This window comes from Salmo trutta, chromosome 19 (genome assembly GCF_901001165.1).
Source record: "Salmo trutta chromosome 19, fSalTru1.1, whole genome shotgun sequence".
Lineage (NCBI taxonomy): Eukaryota > Metazoa > Chordata > Actinopteri > Salmoniformes > Salmonidae > Salmo > Salmo trutta.
This window is the reverse complement of record NC_042975.1, coordinates 28353738-28371230: the sequence shown is the minus strand read 5'-3', so window position 1 is coordinate 28371230 and position 17493 is coordinate 28353738. Positions and strand designations below refer to the sequence as shown.

The 17493-nt window shown below is 43.4% G+C and overlaps 1 protein-coding gene across 1 annotated transcript in view; it reads left to right on the top strand.

Annotated features, from left to right (window-relative positions):
* The first annotated feature begins 2763 nt into the window (after window positions 1-2763).
* LOC115154294 (rho GTPase-activating protein 7-like) overlaps window positions 2764-17493 on the top strand; it is a 76892-nt gene continuing 62162 nt past the window's right edge. Inside the window, exon 1 of the mRNA XM_029700370.1 lies at window positions 2764-3056. Coding sequence (XP_029556230.1) covers window positions 2942-3056 — 115 coding nt within the window. The 5' untranslated portion in view covers window positions 2764-2941. The remainder of the gene's footprint in view (window positions 3057-17493) is intronic.

Here is a 17493-nt window from a genome sequence, read left to right as displayed (position 1 = left end):
TGCCTATGACCCCAAGAATACCATCCCCACCGTCAAACATGGAGGTGGAAACATTATGCTTTGGGGGTGTTGTTCTGCTAAGGGGACAGGACAACTTCACCGCATCAAAGGGACGATGGACGGGGCCATGTACCGTCAAATCTTGAGTGAGAACCTCCTTCCCTCAGCCAGGGCATTGAAAATGGGTCGTGTATGGGTATTCCAGCATGACAATGACCCAAAACACACGGCCAAGGCAACAAAGGAGTGGCTCAAGAAGAAGCACATTAAGGTCCTGGAGTGGCCTAGCCAGTCTCCAAACCTTAATCCCATAGAAAATCTGTGGAGGGAGCTGAAGGTTCGAGTTGCCAAACGTCAGCTTCGAAACTTTAATGACTTGGAGAAGATCTGCAAAGAGGAGTGGGACAAAACCCCTCCTGAGATGTGTGCAAACCTGGTGGCCAACTACAAGAAACGTCTGACCTCTGTGATTGCCAACAAGGGTTTTGCCACCAAGTACTAAGTCATGTTTTGCAGAGGGGTCAAATACTTATTTCCCTCATTAAAATATAAATCAATTTATAACATTTTTGATTTGCATTTTTCTGGATTTTTTTGTTGTTATTCTGTCTCTCACTGTTCAAATAAACCTACCATTAAAATTATAGACTGATCATTCCTTTGTCAGTGGGCAAACGTACAAAATCAGCAGGGGTTTAAATACTATTTTCCCTCACTGTATATTTTAAAATACAGAAGGACATTTGCAAGTAGCCGGCCTGAACAGCAACAACATGCTCAGTAACGGTTACACATTTTTGAATTGCTATGACTGTGATACATTGTTGTTAATCTACAGTACCTTAGTTGAATGCACTGACTGTAAATCACTCTGGATAAGTGTTTGCTAAATTACCTAAATGTATATGGGAAAATAAACATACCAAAATGAACTACAAAGCTCCCGAGTGGCACAGCGGTCTATGGCACTGCATCTCAGTGCTAGAGGCATCACTACAGACCCTGGTTTGATTCCAGGCTGCATCACAACTGGCAGTGATTGGGAGTCCCATTGGGCAGCGCACAATAGTTTGGCCAGGTTAGGCCGTCATTGTAAATAAGAATGTATTCTTAACTGACTTGCATAGTTAAGTAAAGGTGAAAAAAATTAAAGCACACTGGGTATTACTATTGCCATTTTTTCGGGTCGAAGCTTATTATAGTAATACTCAACATGCTTTGCAATTGTTAATTTTGACATACAGTACCAGTCAAAAGTTTGGACACACCTACTCATTCAAGGGTTTTTCTTTATTTTACTATTTTCTACATTGTGCAGTCGCAAAAACCATCAAGCGCTATGATGAAACTGGCACTCATGAGGACCGCCACAGGAAAGGAAGATCCAGAGTTTCCTCTGCTGCAGAGGATAAATTCATTAGAGTTAACTGCACCTCAGATTGCATTCCAAATAAATGCTTCACAGAGTTCAAGTAACAGGCACATCTCAACATCAACTGTTCAGAGGAGACTGCGTGAATCAGGCCTTCATGGACTAATTGCTACAAAGAAACCACTACTAAAGAACATCAATAATAAAAAGAGACTTGCTTGGGCCAAGAACCACGAGCAATGGACATTAGACCGGTGGAAATTTGGCCTTTGGTCTGATGAGTCCAAATTTGAGATTATTGGTTCCAACCGCCGTGTCTTTGTGAGACGCAGAGTAGGTGAACGGATGATCTCAGCATGTGTAGTTCCCACCGTGAAGCATGGAGGAGGAGGTGGATGGTGTGGGGGTGCCATTCTATCTGATTTGTGCTTAGTGGGACTATTATTTGTTTTTCAACAGGACAACGAACCAACACAGTTCCAGGTCCTCATGAGAGCCAGTTTCATCATAGCGCTTGATGGTTTTGCGACTGCAGTTGAAGAAACTTTCAAAGTTCTTGAAATTTTCAGAATTGACTGACCTTCATGTCGTAAAGTAATAATGGACTGTCATTTCTCTTTGCTTATTTGAGCTGTTCTTGCCATAATATGAACTCGGTCTTTCACCAAATAGGGCTATCTTCTGGTTACCACCCCTACCTTGTCACAACACAACTGATTGGCTTAAACGCATTAAGAAGGAAAGAAATTCCACAAATTAACTTTTAACAAGGCACACCTGTTAATTGAAATGCCTTCCTGGTGACTACCTCATCAAGCTGGTTGAGAGATTGCCATAGTGTGCAAAGCTGTCATCAAGGCAAACGGGGACTTTTTTGAAGAATCTGAAATATAAAATATATTTTGATTTGTTTAACACTATTTCATAGTTTTGATGTCTTCACTATTATTCTACAGTTTAGAAAATATAGAAAAATTAAGAAAAACCCTTGAATGGGTAGGTGTGTCCAAACTTTTGACTGGTACTTTATACAGTACGTTTACATTTAGTTCATTTAGCAGACACTCTTATCACACCATAGTGCCATCAGACTTCTGATACCAATGCAGAGTGAAAGGGGGCCACAAAATTGTGAACCACTATAAAAACGGTATAAAAAAGTATTTTGTATATTGTATTTTGAAAATACAAATTTCAGCTCTCAAAAGTATCTTGTTACAAAATACACTGGAGTGTAGTTCAGCCAAGTGTAATACATATTTCAAATAAGTACTGCCCATCTCGGTGCATGGTGGGAATGGGGAGAGGAAGTCTTAACCCAAATTTGATGCTATTTCCTTTTCAGGCCACACTGGAGGAGGGTGTTCACAAATTACATGCAGACTTTCTGCATTAAGTGTCAGCCCGGCAAGAGGAAGTTCTCTCTTTCCTTAGAGCGCTCCGTCTCTCTGGTGGACTTGGTGAACGGACTGACTGACTAACTCGCAGGGGCTTTTTCACCCTGATGGATCCAGAGAGGAGTGAGTGACTAGCAGAGGTTTTTCAGGGAGAGAACAGGACACATGGAATATGGCTCATATTGGAAAAACCCCACTGCGGAGGTCCTTCAGTGAGCACGTGAAAGTCTCTACCAACAAGGCTTGGGATGTATTCTGGAAGAGTGCTAGGGAGAAAAGGCTTTGGGGTAAGTGCTGGACTCTTTTTCACACGTTGACCAAGTGTTTGAAGTGTGTGACCGTTTGTTAACTTGTTGACTCAAACTTTGTGTAGTAAATGATTTACTGGCTTGACTGTTGTGTTCACAAATCCATCAAAAATTGCATTGATGTTACAGTTGTCTGTCTCACGCTAGCCCATAAATCACTTACCAAATAATTTTACTTTCACCAAAACTGACACTCCACTCACCTCACGGTTGTATCATGTTAAAAACCTCTCACCGTTTCAAGCTCCATCTCCAGTCCTACATACCAGAGAGTTATTTTCCCATGATTGCGTGTCTATCAAAACCAGAGGAGGCTGGTGGGAGGAGCTATAGGAGGATGGGTTCATCGTAATGGCTGGAATGGACTAAATGGAACAGCATCAGACACATCAAGCATATGCAAACCACATGTTTTATCTCCATTATATTTTATCCATTCCAGCCATTACAATGAGCCCATCCTCCTATAGCTCCTCCCACCAGCCTCCTCTGATCAAAACATGCTCTAGATTAGAATTATGATAATGAAAAAAGCTCCAGTGTGTAGCTCAGTGCCCTGCAGAAGTGTCAGTTGGCCCTAGCCTCTGGTGGGCTGTCAGTGGGGGGAGCTTCATGGTTCTCATACTGGAGACCTGCTGAGATTACCTTGATTCCTCTGTGGCCTTTATGAATTTCAGGGCCCATGCATTATGAGTGTGTACCATGTGTGTCCATTCATTATTCTTTCACTCACACGTGCACACATGGAAGTATGCACACACACACATTGCAGCACAGTATTATGAGCTATACAATCCTTTTCAACAAATGAACACGCATGCACACAAGCACGCGCACACACACATTCATCAAGCTGTCAGTCCAATCTGGCTCTAGAAGCTTCTGCTGTTTGGTGTCATCTCTGAGGTGTCGTTCAAAATCTAACTCTTCGTGTGTAGCGACATCTCTGTTTTCAGCTTTTAAAAATGCATCCGATTCAAAGTTGGCATCTGATGATGACAGCTGTGTCTTCAGGCTTAGAGATAATACCTGGAACCAGCTGTGTGTTCATATTCATGTCTTCTCAACATGTGTGTTGGATTAATGACTCCACATAGTGACGTTGGTTAGTTGAGCTCACCTATTGGCTGAAGATAATTACACAATGCTAGTTAGCTGTGGCAGATCATTAAGGAACTTGGAACTGCACAGACACCAGGAAGCGGCTTCCTGCCAGCTCTAACAGCAAAAAGGCCCCCCACGGGACGCAAGCATTCTCTCTCTCACTCTGTCTCCCTCCCTCTATGTTTCTCTCTCTCACTCTGTCTCCCTCCCTCACTCTGTCTCTCTCCCTCTGTTTCACACTCTTTCTGTCTCCCCCTCTCATTATTTTGTGCATGCATATCATGTTCTCTTTCTTGCACTCATCTCTCATTTGTCTCTTTACACCCCCCCACCCCCCTCCTCCACCATCCCTTCTCTCTCTCTCTCTCTCTCTTTCTCTCTGGGCTCTACTGCAGTATACATCACACAGGGAGGATCCGCTGTCCGGAATACTTCACAAACCTGTCCTAATATTTACACCCACACTAAACGTTGTCATAACTCAGGCCAAATATGGCGTTCCATTCAAACGGCGCAACTCACATCCAAACAGTACCTCTGCCAGATGTAGTCTATAAACTCCCAATAACTTTCCAATGTCAAGCTGTAGCCCCAATCAGAGGTATGAAGACACGGTTGTGTGAGGGCCAACTGGAGAAGCACAGAGCTGGAACTCGACATTTCAGAGAACATCTCTCTGTTATTGTATCTCTCACATTCCTCTTTTTTCTCTCAGTCCATCTCTTTTTCTGTCTTTCTCTTTTTGATCTTCTTACTTCCTCTCAATTGACAGTTTTATCTTCAGGATCTCTATTTTGTTCTTCAGAGCCTTTTTCTAAAGATAAAACTCCTATCTGTCTATTCTATTTCACTCTATTCTTTCGGTAGCTGTCCCTCTTTTCGGTTTCTCTTTCTCTCAAGCTAAGCTTCTCTTTCTTCTCTCTCTTTTTCTCTTTCCTCTCATTCATTCCTCTGACGGAAGCATAGAGCAGATTGCCAGTGTATAGTATCTATGGCAGGCTCCAGCTCTCCAGTCCTCTCCCCCTCTCTGAGCTGCCTGCTTGCCTGCCTTGGTCTCATCAGCAGTATTACCTCACACTCTGGAGCACCAGGGCCATGTGCTCTGCTCTTCTCTCTGCCTGTCACTGCCACACTATGCTCAAATGACAGACTCAGGGGGGTGCTGTATTGAGTGTGTGTGTACGCATGGATGTGATCTTGCATATCAGTGTGTGTTCACAATGGAGTACTGTAGTGTGTTTGGGGGATGGGGGAGAAGGGTAGGGCCTAAGGTGTGTAGTATATAGGAGAAAGAGGAATGAGTGGTAGTGTGTATGGGGGGATCCGAGGAGTCCTATTCTGATGCAGAGCAGGTCTGAGTGAGCTGTAAGATTACAGTGAGAAAGCCTTACCAGATGTGGCAATGCAGAAAGAAACTGCTGGAAAGAAGTAAAGGAAGTGGCATCGTACTAGAAGTTTCTCTTGGCTTTAACAACAGCAGAGAGAATATGTGAAAAATAAATTTTTAGAGATAGTTTCTCCACCGCACGCACACCTTCTTTTGGATGCCATGAATATTCAACCTAATAATTTTATCAGATATTGTTTGATTCCAATACATTTGAGCTGGATAAAATGCATCCTCTTCAAAATACTTCAAAAACATCTGTCATGAGTATTTTCGTAGATGAAAATGGTACATCTCTCCAGACTAATAACATCTCCGAAATCTTAGGTTAGGAACTTACAGCTATTCTGATTTCTGGACTTTTGCATACTGATCCTATCCTCTGTAATTGTTTTTATTTTTATTAGGATCCCCATTAGATAACGCTGTAATGCTAGCTAATCTTCCTAGGGTTCAACACCAATTAACAAGACATTACAAACAACCACAAATATTCAACAAGTAGACAATTAAAATACCTGTGTTACGTGCCTCCTAGTAGGAGGGAGGTGCAGGAATCAGGAGCAGGAGAGCAAGGAAGTCCCAATGGCACAAACGTTTATTAAAGGAGTCCCAACACAACAACAACATGGGGGAAAACACACTCAAATGAAGTCGCCACACACAGGGAAAGTAACGCAACACACGGAGGTTAAACCTCTACTCCTAAACATATATCTCAACGGTACAACTACCGAGTGAAAAGAAAACCCCATGATGCAGACACGCACCCCTAACAAAGTAACACATACAAACAATCCTGCACAAAGACAAGCAGGCAGCGGAGGTAAATAAACCCACCGAAATCAACTAAATGAAACACAGGTGTGACAAAACAGACAAACACAAACGAAAAGGAAAAATGGATCGGTGGCAGCTAGTAGGCAGGCGACGACGACTGCCGAGCACCGCCCGAACAGGGAGAGGAGCCACCTTCGGTGGAAGTCGTGACAAGCTGACAGGAAACACATTTAACAGTTGATGATTTCTATTTCCTGTCCAGTCATATGGTCTATCGCATTAGATGTTCTTGAATTTTTTTCTTGGTGGATTTACTTTTTGCCTGAGAAATATGGATTGGTAAAGAGTTCCATTCAGCTATGGCTCTATATAAAACTATAGATTTAAGGCGATTTGTCCTTGGTTTGGGTTGTCTTAGCTGCCCTGAATTTGCCTGTCTGGTTTGGTGGTTGTGCGTGTTGCTAGTATGTACTAACTGGCCTGAAAAATACTGTGTTTTAAAAAAATGATATAACATTCCAAAAAAATATCAGAAGACTGGATAGAAATTTGTTTTCAAGTGAAGCCATGAGAAATTCTGATACATTTGGATAATATTCATATGGATAGAGCAATGAAGAGCTAATCTGGCAGCCCTGTTTTGAGCGATTTGGAGCTTTTTTATATCTTTCTTTGCTGCAGATGACCATATAACTGGACAGTACTCTAAGTGTGATAGGACCAGGGATTGAATCATCTGATTCAGTGTGCTAGATGTTGCATACTCTGAACATTTTCTTGTAACAGTAATTCCCTTAACCATCTTAATAACAATATTATCTATGTGTTCTGACCATGATAAAGCTACGTCCAACATGATGCCTAGTAGTTATGTTTTTTCACTTGCTCTACATGTGTTCTATTCATCGACAAATTCAATTGGGGATCATCAGCAATCATATATCTTGAACCAAATACAATACATTTTGTTTTAGAAATGTTCAACACTAATTTGTTCATATCAACCCACTCAGACACCATTCTTAGTTTACTGCTCAGTACATCTGTCTCATTACATTCTGATGCTGCGCTATACATTGTAGAGTCACCAGCATACATGACCACTCTTGCTTTGTTCATTACTGAAGGTAAATCATTAGAAAAGATAGAGTAGAGAAGTGGGCTTGGGCAACTTCCTTGAGGAACACCACAGTGTATATCTTTACTGTTTGAAAAGCTACCATTAAAGAACACTTTGTGCCGTCTCCTGGATAGATAGCTTTCCATCCAGAATAGAGCTGCAGACTTAAAACCATAACATTTGAGTTTACCTAGTAACAGTTCATGATCAATTACATCAAAAGCAGCACTGAAATCTAACTAACTTCCTGTCATCCATACTCTTTAACCAATCATCTGTCATTTGTGCTGAGACCGTACTCTTAGAATGCCCTTCTTTGTATGCACGCTGGAAACACGTTATCAGACCATTACATGACAAATAATCCTTGATTTGGACATATACAATTTTTTCCAATAATTTACTTAACACAGGCAGCAAGCTTATAGGACAACTATTAGATTTTTTTATCCTTAGGTAGTGGAATAACCTTTGACTCTTTCCAGACTTCTGGGCACACCTCATACATCAAGCACTTATTAAAATATGAGGTATTGGGGTAGATATTTGGTTAGCTGTAACTCTGAGCAATTTGGCATCAAGATTATCTGTACCAAGTGACTTGTCATCTGACTCTGTCATACGTTGTTGTGCCATCCATGGTTCTAGACCAGGTCCAATCCAGTGATCAGGCCCGCATATGATCCAAAACCTATCATACTGTGACACTTTCTGTATTTTGAAAGTTTTATATCTTTAAAAAATGTGATTGCTGACATGTAAAACATTTTGGGGACTGTATCAACAGTGGACTAATGAAACAAATAACAATATATAGTTTGAGTGGTATTGTCCTTTAACAATGAAGTAAGGTACAGCGGAAGTTTATGCAGGATGGCTTTATAAACAAAAACGATCTACGAGACTTCAGAGAGAGCAAGTCTACTTCCTGACACAGAATGCAGTGATGTGTACTGAACTTATCGCCCGTAATAAAGCGTAGTGTGCTTTAAACTGCATCCAATGGCTTCAATACAGTGGCAGCTGTATTTATATAGACAATATCGCCATAGTCTGTAGCCGGTATAAATTGCGACTGAATGATATGTTTTGACCTATTCCTATAAAATAAGTCAATTTTAATTCTTAATTTCTTAACTTACTCATCAACAGGGACACGATCAATGTACATGTGCATAAATCATCATATACATTTTTATGTGATTTGGAGAATAACATCAAATCAAATCAAATGTATTTATATAGCCCTTCTTACATCAGCTGATATCTCAAACTGCTGTACAGAAACGCAGCCTAAAACCCCAAACAGCAAGCAATGCAGGTGTAGAAGCACGGTGGCTAGGAAAAACTCCCTAGAAAGGCCAAAACCTAGGAAGAAACCTAGAGAGGAACCAGACTATGAGGGGTGGCCAGTCCTCTTCTGGCTGTGCCGGGTGGAGATTATAACAGAACATGGCCAAGATGTTCAAATGTTCATAAATGACCAGCATGGTCAAATAATAATAATCACAGTAGTTGTCGAGGGTGCAACAAGTCAGCACCTCAAGAGTAAATGTCAGTTGGCTTTTCATAGCCGATCATTGAGAGTATCTCTACCGCTCCTGCTGTCTCTAGAGAGTTGAAAACAGCAGGTCTGGGACAGGTAACACGTCCGGTAAACAGGTCAGGGTTTCATAGCCACAGGCAGAACAGTTGAAACTGGAGCAGAAGCATGGCCAGGTGGACTAGGGACAGCAAGGAGTCATCATGCCAGGTAGTCCTGAGGCATGGTCCTAGGGCTCAGGTCCTCAGAGAGAGAGAAAGAAAGAAAGAGAGAAAGAAAGAGAGAATTAGAGAGAGCATACTTAAATTCACACAGGACATACAGTGAGCTCCAAAGTATTGGGACAGTGACACATTTTTTGTACTCTGTACTCCAACACTTTGGATTTGAAATGATATAATGCTATTATGATTACAGATATTCCTGAATGAATCATGAAAAATTATGAGTCAGAAAGTTACAGACACACAAATATCATACCCCAAAGACATGCTACCTCTCACCATTACAATAACAGGGGAGGTTAGCTTTTTTCTGTGGGGGGGTATGATATTTGTGCGTCTGTAACTTCCTCAATCATCATTATTCATGTTTCATTCAGGATTATCCGTAATCATGGTAGCATCCACATTAATGTAGAAGTGTTTAAAAACATATTATATACTTATTTACAATAAAAGCGACTCCAAAATTATACAATACATTATTTAGCATTCATTTCTATTGGGCACAAAATAATCTGCGTCCAACAATTTGTAGAGTCACAAGCTTGATGTAATTATTGCGTGGGACCAAATACTAAACTTTTGACTACTTTAATACTTTTGCTCCTCTAAAATGGGGGACTGTGTCTTAAAAGTGCTGTAATTTCTAAACGGTTCATGGATACCTTCAAATTAAAGCTGACATTTTTATTTAACTCGGCAAGTCAGTTAAGAACAAATTCTTATTTACAACGACAGCCTACCAGAGAACAGTGGGTTAACTACATTGTTCAGGAGCAGAACAACAGATGTTCCCCTTTTTAGCTCCGGGATTCGATCTAGCAACCTTTCGGTTACTAGCCCAACGCTCTAACCACTAGGCTATCTGCTGCTCCAAATGCTGTACTTTAACCTCATAGTCAGTGTATCAGGGGGTGTGAGGGAGTGTGAGAGGGTGTGAGAGAGAGATAGAGAGAGCGAGAGAATAAGGTGAACATTTGAGGATGGAAATTCAGCAATGCAAGCAGCAGTTCATGGCATTTCCCTCCACTCAGTATTTCACTCAGTATTCCACTCAGTATTCTGCATTGTATCTGACTTTGTGGGAGTGGGCTGGTTGGCAAGCCATTCCTGTTGTTGAAGAACCTTGTCAAGTCAAGTGTCCCGCCTGCGTCAAAGCGCCAAAAGCCTCATTGCTCTAAAAGGATCCCGTTTACAGCCAGCCAGCCTGCCTGCTGTACTGTAGATCAGCAGGGAGAGGTGGAGAGATGATGCAGGGATGGACACAGCGACAGAGAGGTGTTGGAGAACAGAGGCTCCTCTTCATCCCAGGCCAACACACACTGAAGTATGGCTGCCAGGAGGAGATGGAGACCCACTGGGAAAATAACACACGTAGGCCAACACACACAGACAGATGACACAGAGACAATGCTTCCCTCACCTCTGATGAACTCTCTTTCTCCACTGGTGTCATTGCAGTGTGGGGCAGTGGAGGCTGGTGGGAGGATGTATAGGAGGAAGGGCTCATTGTAATGGCTGGAATGGAATCAATGGAATGGAGCCAAACTTGTGGTTTCCATATATTCAACGTGTTTGATGCCGTTCCATTCCTATCCAGCCATTACAATGAGCCCATCCTCCTATAGCTCCTCCCACCAGCCTCCTCTGGTGTGGAGACAATAAGCAGATGCCCCGGGGGTAGAGAGATTCATCTCATACTTCATTGGCCCTATCTTTAGGTAACAATACTAATGAGCAGACATTAGTTAATGGGACTCAGCCATACTCTAGTGGATGAGTCATCCTCATCATTCCTGCGGGATTTCTCTCTCTCTTCCATCCTCATAACACTGGGTTTGAAGAACAAATAAGTTTGACGCACTTAGTCAGTGGGTCTGTTTGTGTTTGTCCCACCAGCAGGGTCAGAGAGGAAACAAATGTCCTCCGCAGAAGCTAAATAATGAGTCAGCTAGCTAGCTGCTGAAGGACACCAAGCAAATGGCATGCTGGGTAATGTGTTTGTTATTCATTGGGAGGGCCAGCTCAATCTTGTGTGATTGGGATCATGGAAGCGAGGCAGAAAGGCACTGAAAAGTCTTGGCTCATTTAGGACAAAATAATATTTTCTCTTACCTCTCCAATTGTACCACTGAAGTTATCCATCTTCTCATTAACTTTTTCCAACAGTATTTCTTTAGTTATCCACCCATATCTACGATTCTTCCAAAGCTTTGTCTTCTCACCTCTGCACTCCCCGTTCTTTATTCAAAACAACCCCATCACATATCCAAACCCCTCCCTCCCTCGCACCATCACAGACAAATAGATTGATTAGTTAGCTGGTTGGTTGCCTCGTTTTTTCCCTGATTGATTAATGGAGGGTTGAAAAAGTGTAGGATCGAAGGCTGTGTGCTGTTCTGGACTCCTGGAACACTCGTATCGTCCCGGGCTTTGAAGAGAAGGTCGATACTAGGCCCTCTCAGCCATGGCAGGCCCAGCCACTGCCAGACACATTGTTGGAGGCATTACTATGCTAATTATTTGGTCTGGTCACTTTGCCTCACTCATTACGCCTGATTGATAACCCCAGTCCTGGGAATCTTCTTTCTTTGGCACAGCTCTCCAGTGGCCAACTATTGGACACACTGTTTGAAGGTGTAATTTATCCAAGGATACATTTGTCTGCTTAAACTGAACTAACAAATATCATTATATGAATGACCTATTACTCAGGCCTGATGAGACTTAGTCAGTTAGGTAGTAATGTGTGTCTAGTCCTTGACTTGAACATAAGGGGACGTCTTAAGGCTAGGGGGCAGTATTCGGAAGTTCGGATGACTGACGTGCCCAAAGTAAACTGCCTATTACTCAGGATATGCATATAATTGGTAGCATTGGATAGAAAACACTCTGAAGTTTCTAAAACTGTTAAAATAATGTCTGTGAGTGTAACAGAACTGATATGGCCGGCAAAAACCCGAGGAGAATCCATCCAGATTTCTTTTTTTTTTTGACGTCACCACCCACTCAAATGCTTGTCTATGGGATATTCAAAGGAATTCCTCCTAGATTGCAGTTCCTATGGCTTCCACTAGATGTCAAGTCTTTAGAAAGGGTTTCAGGCTTGTTTTTTGAAAAATAAGTTAGTAATTGTAGTTTTTCAAGGTGGCTCTCATTTTGGACTGTAGTCTTGTGGCGCGCGTGGATGAGGGCGCGCACTTTGTTATTTATCTCCGGTATTGAACATACATTCCTTCTTAACTTTTATCGTTTATTTACATATTAGGGTTCCTGAGGATTGATTAGAAATGTTGTTTGACTTGTTTGGACAAAGTTAATTGGTAACTTTTGGGATTCCTTTGTATGCATGTTGAACGAGTAGAACGGGTGGATTACTGAATCAAACGCACCAACTAAACTGACTTTTTGGGGACATGAAGGACTTTATTGGGGACTGTATCACAAAACGACCATTTGTTGTGTAGCTGGGACCCTTGGGATTGCAAACAGAGGAAGATCTTCAAAGGCAATTGATTTATTTTATCACCATTTCTGAGTTTTGTGACACCTCTGCTGGTTTGGAAAATATTTGTAATGCTTTTGTATGCGGGGAGCTGTCCTCAGATAAACGCATGGTATGCTTTCACTGTAAAGCCTTTTTGAAATCTGACAAAGGGGTTGGATTAACAAGAAGTTAATCTTTTAACCTCTCTAGGGTGGGTGGGACTAAATCGTCCCACCTACGCAACAGCCAGTGTAATCCCGTGGCACTATATTCAAATACCTTAGAAATGCTATTACTTCAATTTCTCAAACATATGACTATTTTACACCATTTTAAAGACAAGACTCTCGTTAATCTAACCACACTGTCCGATTTCAAAAAGGCTTTACAACGAAAGCAAAACATTAGATTGTCAGCAGAGTACCCAGCCAGAAATAATCAGACACCCATTTTTCAAGCTAGCATATAATGACACATAAATCCAAACCACAGCTAAATGCAGCACTAACCTTTGATGATCTTCATCAGATGACACCCCTAGGACATTGTTATACAATACATGCATGTTTTGTTCAATCAAGTTCATATTTATATCAAAAACCAGCTTTTTACATTAGCATGTGATGTTCAGAACTAGCATACCCACCGCAAACTTCTGGTGAATTTACTAAATTACTCACGATAAACGTTCACAAAAAACATAAATTATTTTAAGAATTATAGATACAGAACTCCTCTATGCACTCGCTATGTCCGATTTTAAAATAGCTTTTCGGTGAAAGCACATTTTGCAATATTCTGAGTAGATAGCCCAGCCATCACGGGCTAGCTATTTAGACACCCACCAAGTTTAGCACTCACCAAAGTCAGATTTACTATAAGAAAAATGTTATTACCTTTGCTGTTCTTTGTCAGAATGCACTCCCAGGACTTCTACTTCAATAACAAATGTTGGTTTGGTTCAAAATAATCCATAGTTATGTTCAAATATCCTCTGTTTTGTTCGTGCGTTCAAGACACTATCCGAAGGGTAAATAAGGGTGACGCGCCCGACGCGTTTCGTGACAAAAAATGTCTAAATATTCCATTACCGTACTTCGAAGCATGTCAACCGCTGTTTAAAATCAATTTTTATGCCATTTTTCTCGTAAAAAATCGATAACATTGCGACTGGGAGTCATTGTTTTAGTTCAAAGACAGTGAAAATAAAAACATGGGGTCGCCTCGTGCACGCGCCTCAGTCTCATTGTCCTCTGATAGACCACTTACCAAAGGCGCTAATGTTTTTCAGCCAGGGGCTGCAAAGACATGATTCAGCTTTTTCCCGGGTTCTGAGAGCCTATGGGAGCCGTAGGAAGTGTCACGTTACAGCAAAGATCCTCAGTTTTCAATAAAGAGAGTCAAGAAGCCCAAGAAATTGTCAGACAGGCCACTTCCTGTAAGGAATCTTCTCAGGTTTTTGCCTGCCGTATGAGTTCTGTTATACTCACAGACACCATTCAAACAGTTTTAGAAACTTTAGGGTGTTTTCTATCCAAAGCCAATAATTATATGCATATTCTAGTTTCTGGGCAGTAGTAATAACCAGATTAAATCGGGTACTTTTTTATCCGGCCGTGTAAATACTGCCCCCTAGCCCTAACAGGTTAAACGAAGTTAATCTTGTTAATCTTTTTACTATGACTGTTTTCAATTAACCTGGTAAACTGCCAAACCCTCTGGTTGCATTTTCTAAACGCATAATAATCGCAATATTGTATACGACATTTTGGTTTTAAAATGATAGGTCCTACAAAACATACTTAGTACTGTTAGAAAGGTAAGTGGGATTCTGATAAAGGTGTCAGAAACAATGTGACTACAGAGCCAGAGATACAGCAGGCCCAAAAATACTGAAATGTATAGCTTTTTTTTTTTACATGAATGATATACATATGGGGAGAAAGCTGAGGTCTCTACCTATCTGTAATGTATACGCTGGGAGTCAGAAAGCAAGTACAGGTGATGAGTTTAACAATAAAAGGAACATCAAACAATATAACAAACATGAGTAAGCGTAGACATGAAACAAACAATACTGACTGGGAAAAGAACCTAAGGGAGTGCCAGATATAAGGGAGGTAATGGAGTCCAGGTGTGCCTGATGACGTACAGGTGCACATAATGATTGATGCCAGGTGTGCGTAATGATGGATCCCAGGACCGGTATACCAGCGACGTCGAAAGCCGGAGCGGAGGAGTGGAGGTAGACGTGACAGTACCCCCCACCCCAACATGCAGCCCCAGCATGTCGCTGGCCAGAGGGACAGCCCTGAGGACGAGGAGTGGGTGGCGAAGGTGGTAATCACAGATGATGTTGAGATCCAGAATGTCCTCCACCGGAACCCAACACTGCTCCTCTGGGCCATACCCCTCCCAGTCCACTAGATACTGGAGCCAACCCCCATGACGTCGGGAGTCCATTATAGATCTGAAGGCATAGGCCGGACCCCCCTCGATGTCTGGAGGGTTGTCGTGGGGGACAGCATCAGCTAAGGGCCTAGGAACCACCGGCCTGAGAAGGGAGACATGAAAAGAAGATGCGATACGGTAGTCACTGGGAAGCTGTAACCTATACGTCACCTTGTTGACCCTCTGGAGAACATTGAATGGCTCCACAAACCAGGGGCTCAGCTTCTTGCAGGGCAGGCAGAGTGGGAGGTTCCTGGTAGAATGCCAGACAATCCCCAGGGTGGTAAACTGAGGTCTCACTGCAGTGGCAGTCTGCCTGCTCCTTTTGACGGTAGACGGCGCACTGGAGTCTCACGTGAGCATCGCTCCGCACTTCTGTGCACCTGAACCACTCATCAACCGCAGGAGCTTCGGGTCTGGCCCGGGGTCCACGGAGCCAGGGCCAACTGAAAACCCAGAACACACTGGAAGGAGGTCAACCCAGTGGAGGAGTGACGCAGCGAGTTCTGGGTGTACTCCGCCCATGGAAGTAATCGAGCACACTCTCCCTGCCAGTCCTGACAGTGACTCCTCAGGAACCTCCCCAGCTCATCCTGTCCACCTGCCCGTTGGACTGAGGCCTATACCCGGAAGTGAGGCTGATCGTGACCAAGAGCTTCTCCATAAAGGCTCTCCATACCTGTGATGTGAAGTCCTCCGGAAGGCCATAATGCCAGAAAACCTGCTGGAATAGTGCCTCAGCACTAGGGAGACCAGAAAGAGGGCTTAAACGTCAGGATTTTGAAAATCTTTCCACAACCACCAAAATGGTGGTGAAACTGTCAGAGGGGAGATCAGTAACAAAGTCAATGGATAGATGGGGCCAGGGAAGCTGAGGCACGGGAAGGCGTTTCCCCGTTGGAGCGTTCTTGGGGGGATTTGGTTTGGGCACATAAGGAACAGTAGTTGACGTAACAAGTAACGTCCTGCGCCAAGGTGGGCCACCAGTACTTCTCAGTGACCAGACATCGTGCTAAACGCAGTCTTCCATTCATCTCCCTCCTGGATCCGGATGAGATTGTATGCACTCCGCAGGTCCAGTTTGGTAACGAACCGGGCCCCGCTGAGCTATTCTATGGCTGCCGGCACCAACGGGAGAGGGTAATAGTACTTCGTGGTGATTTCAATGAGTCCTCTGTAATCTATACATGGACGTAACCCTCCATCCTTCTTGGCCACGAAGAAGAAACCAGCCGATGCAGGAAAAGTGGACGTGCGGATGAAACCTTGTTGGAGCACCTCTTGGATGTAATCCTCCATGGCCTAGGTCTCAGCCACGAACAGAGGATAGATGCGTCTGCACGGACCAGCAGGTCGATGGCACAGTCCCAAGACAGGTGGCGCAGGTCTGGGAGAATACCTCGCGCAGGTCCCGGTAAACCTCCAGGATGTTTGGCTGAAGGGCAACCACAGGACTCTCAACCGACGTGGAACCACAGGGGATGGAAAGCAGGTCCTCCGGCATTCAGGTGACCAGGCTGTGATTCTCATCCTCAACCATGAGATGGTGGGGTTATGGCAATGAAGCCAAGGGATGCAGAGGATGATCTTGTGAACTGGTGCACTGGTGATGAAGGGGACGTTCTCCTGATGAATGAAATCCACAGTGAGGATGAGTGGTTGGATGATGTGTGTGATGGTTCCGGATCTTAATGGCTGACTATTAAAGGCTTGAACCAGGAAAGGAGAGGAGTATGAGATGATGTTGAGAGAGGAGGCAAGGGTCTGGTCAATAAAGTTCCCCGCGGCACTGGAATCCACTAACGCTGTAGACACAGTACATGAGGGACAGTCAACTAGTGTGATGGACACCAAAAAGAGCTTAGCAGAAAGTGATTAAGATGGAATACTCACTCCTGCCCAGGAGGTGGAAGATCACTTGACCGTCCCTCTGCTCTTGTGGATCCCCGATTAGGAAGTGCCAGACACCGCTGGAGCCCACCTTGACCACAATACAGACAGAGCCCCAGCTGTCTCCGTCTGCGTTTCTCCGCTGCGTGGATGTGTGTGACCTCTACCTCCATGGGTTTAGGCTCTGATCCAGTGTGTTCACTGAGGGAGGGAGAGAAGCGATGAGAGTACCGACGCTCCTGAATTAGGTTATGCAGACGGATGGCCATCCCAATGAGTGCGTCCAAGGAGAGGTTGTCGTCTCGACAGGCCAGTTCCGTCTGGACCTCCTCGAGAAGACTTCTTCTGAAGAGCGTACGAAGCACCGGCTCATTCCATCCACTGGATGCTGCTGCTGTCCAGAAGTTGATCACGTACTCGGCAGCCGTCT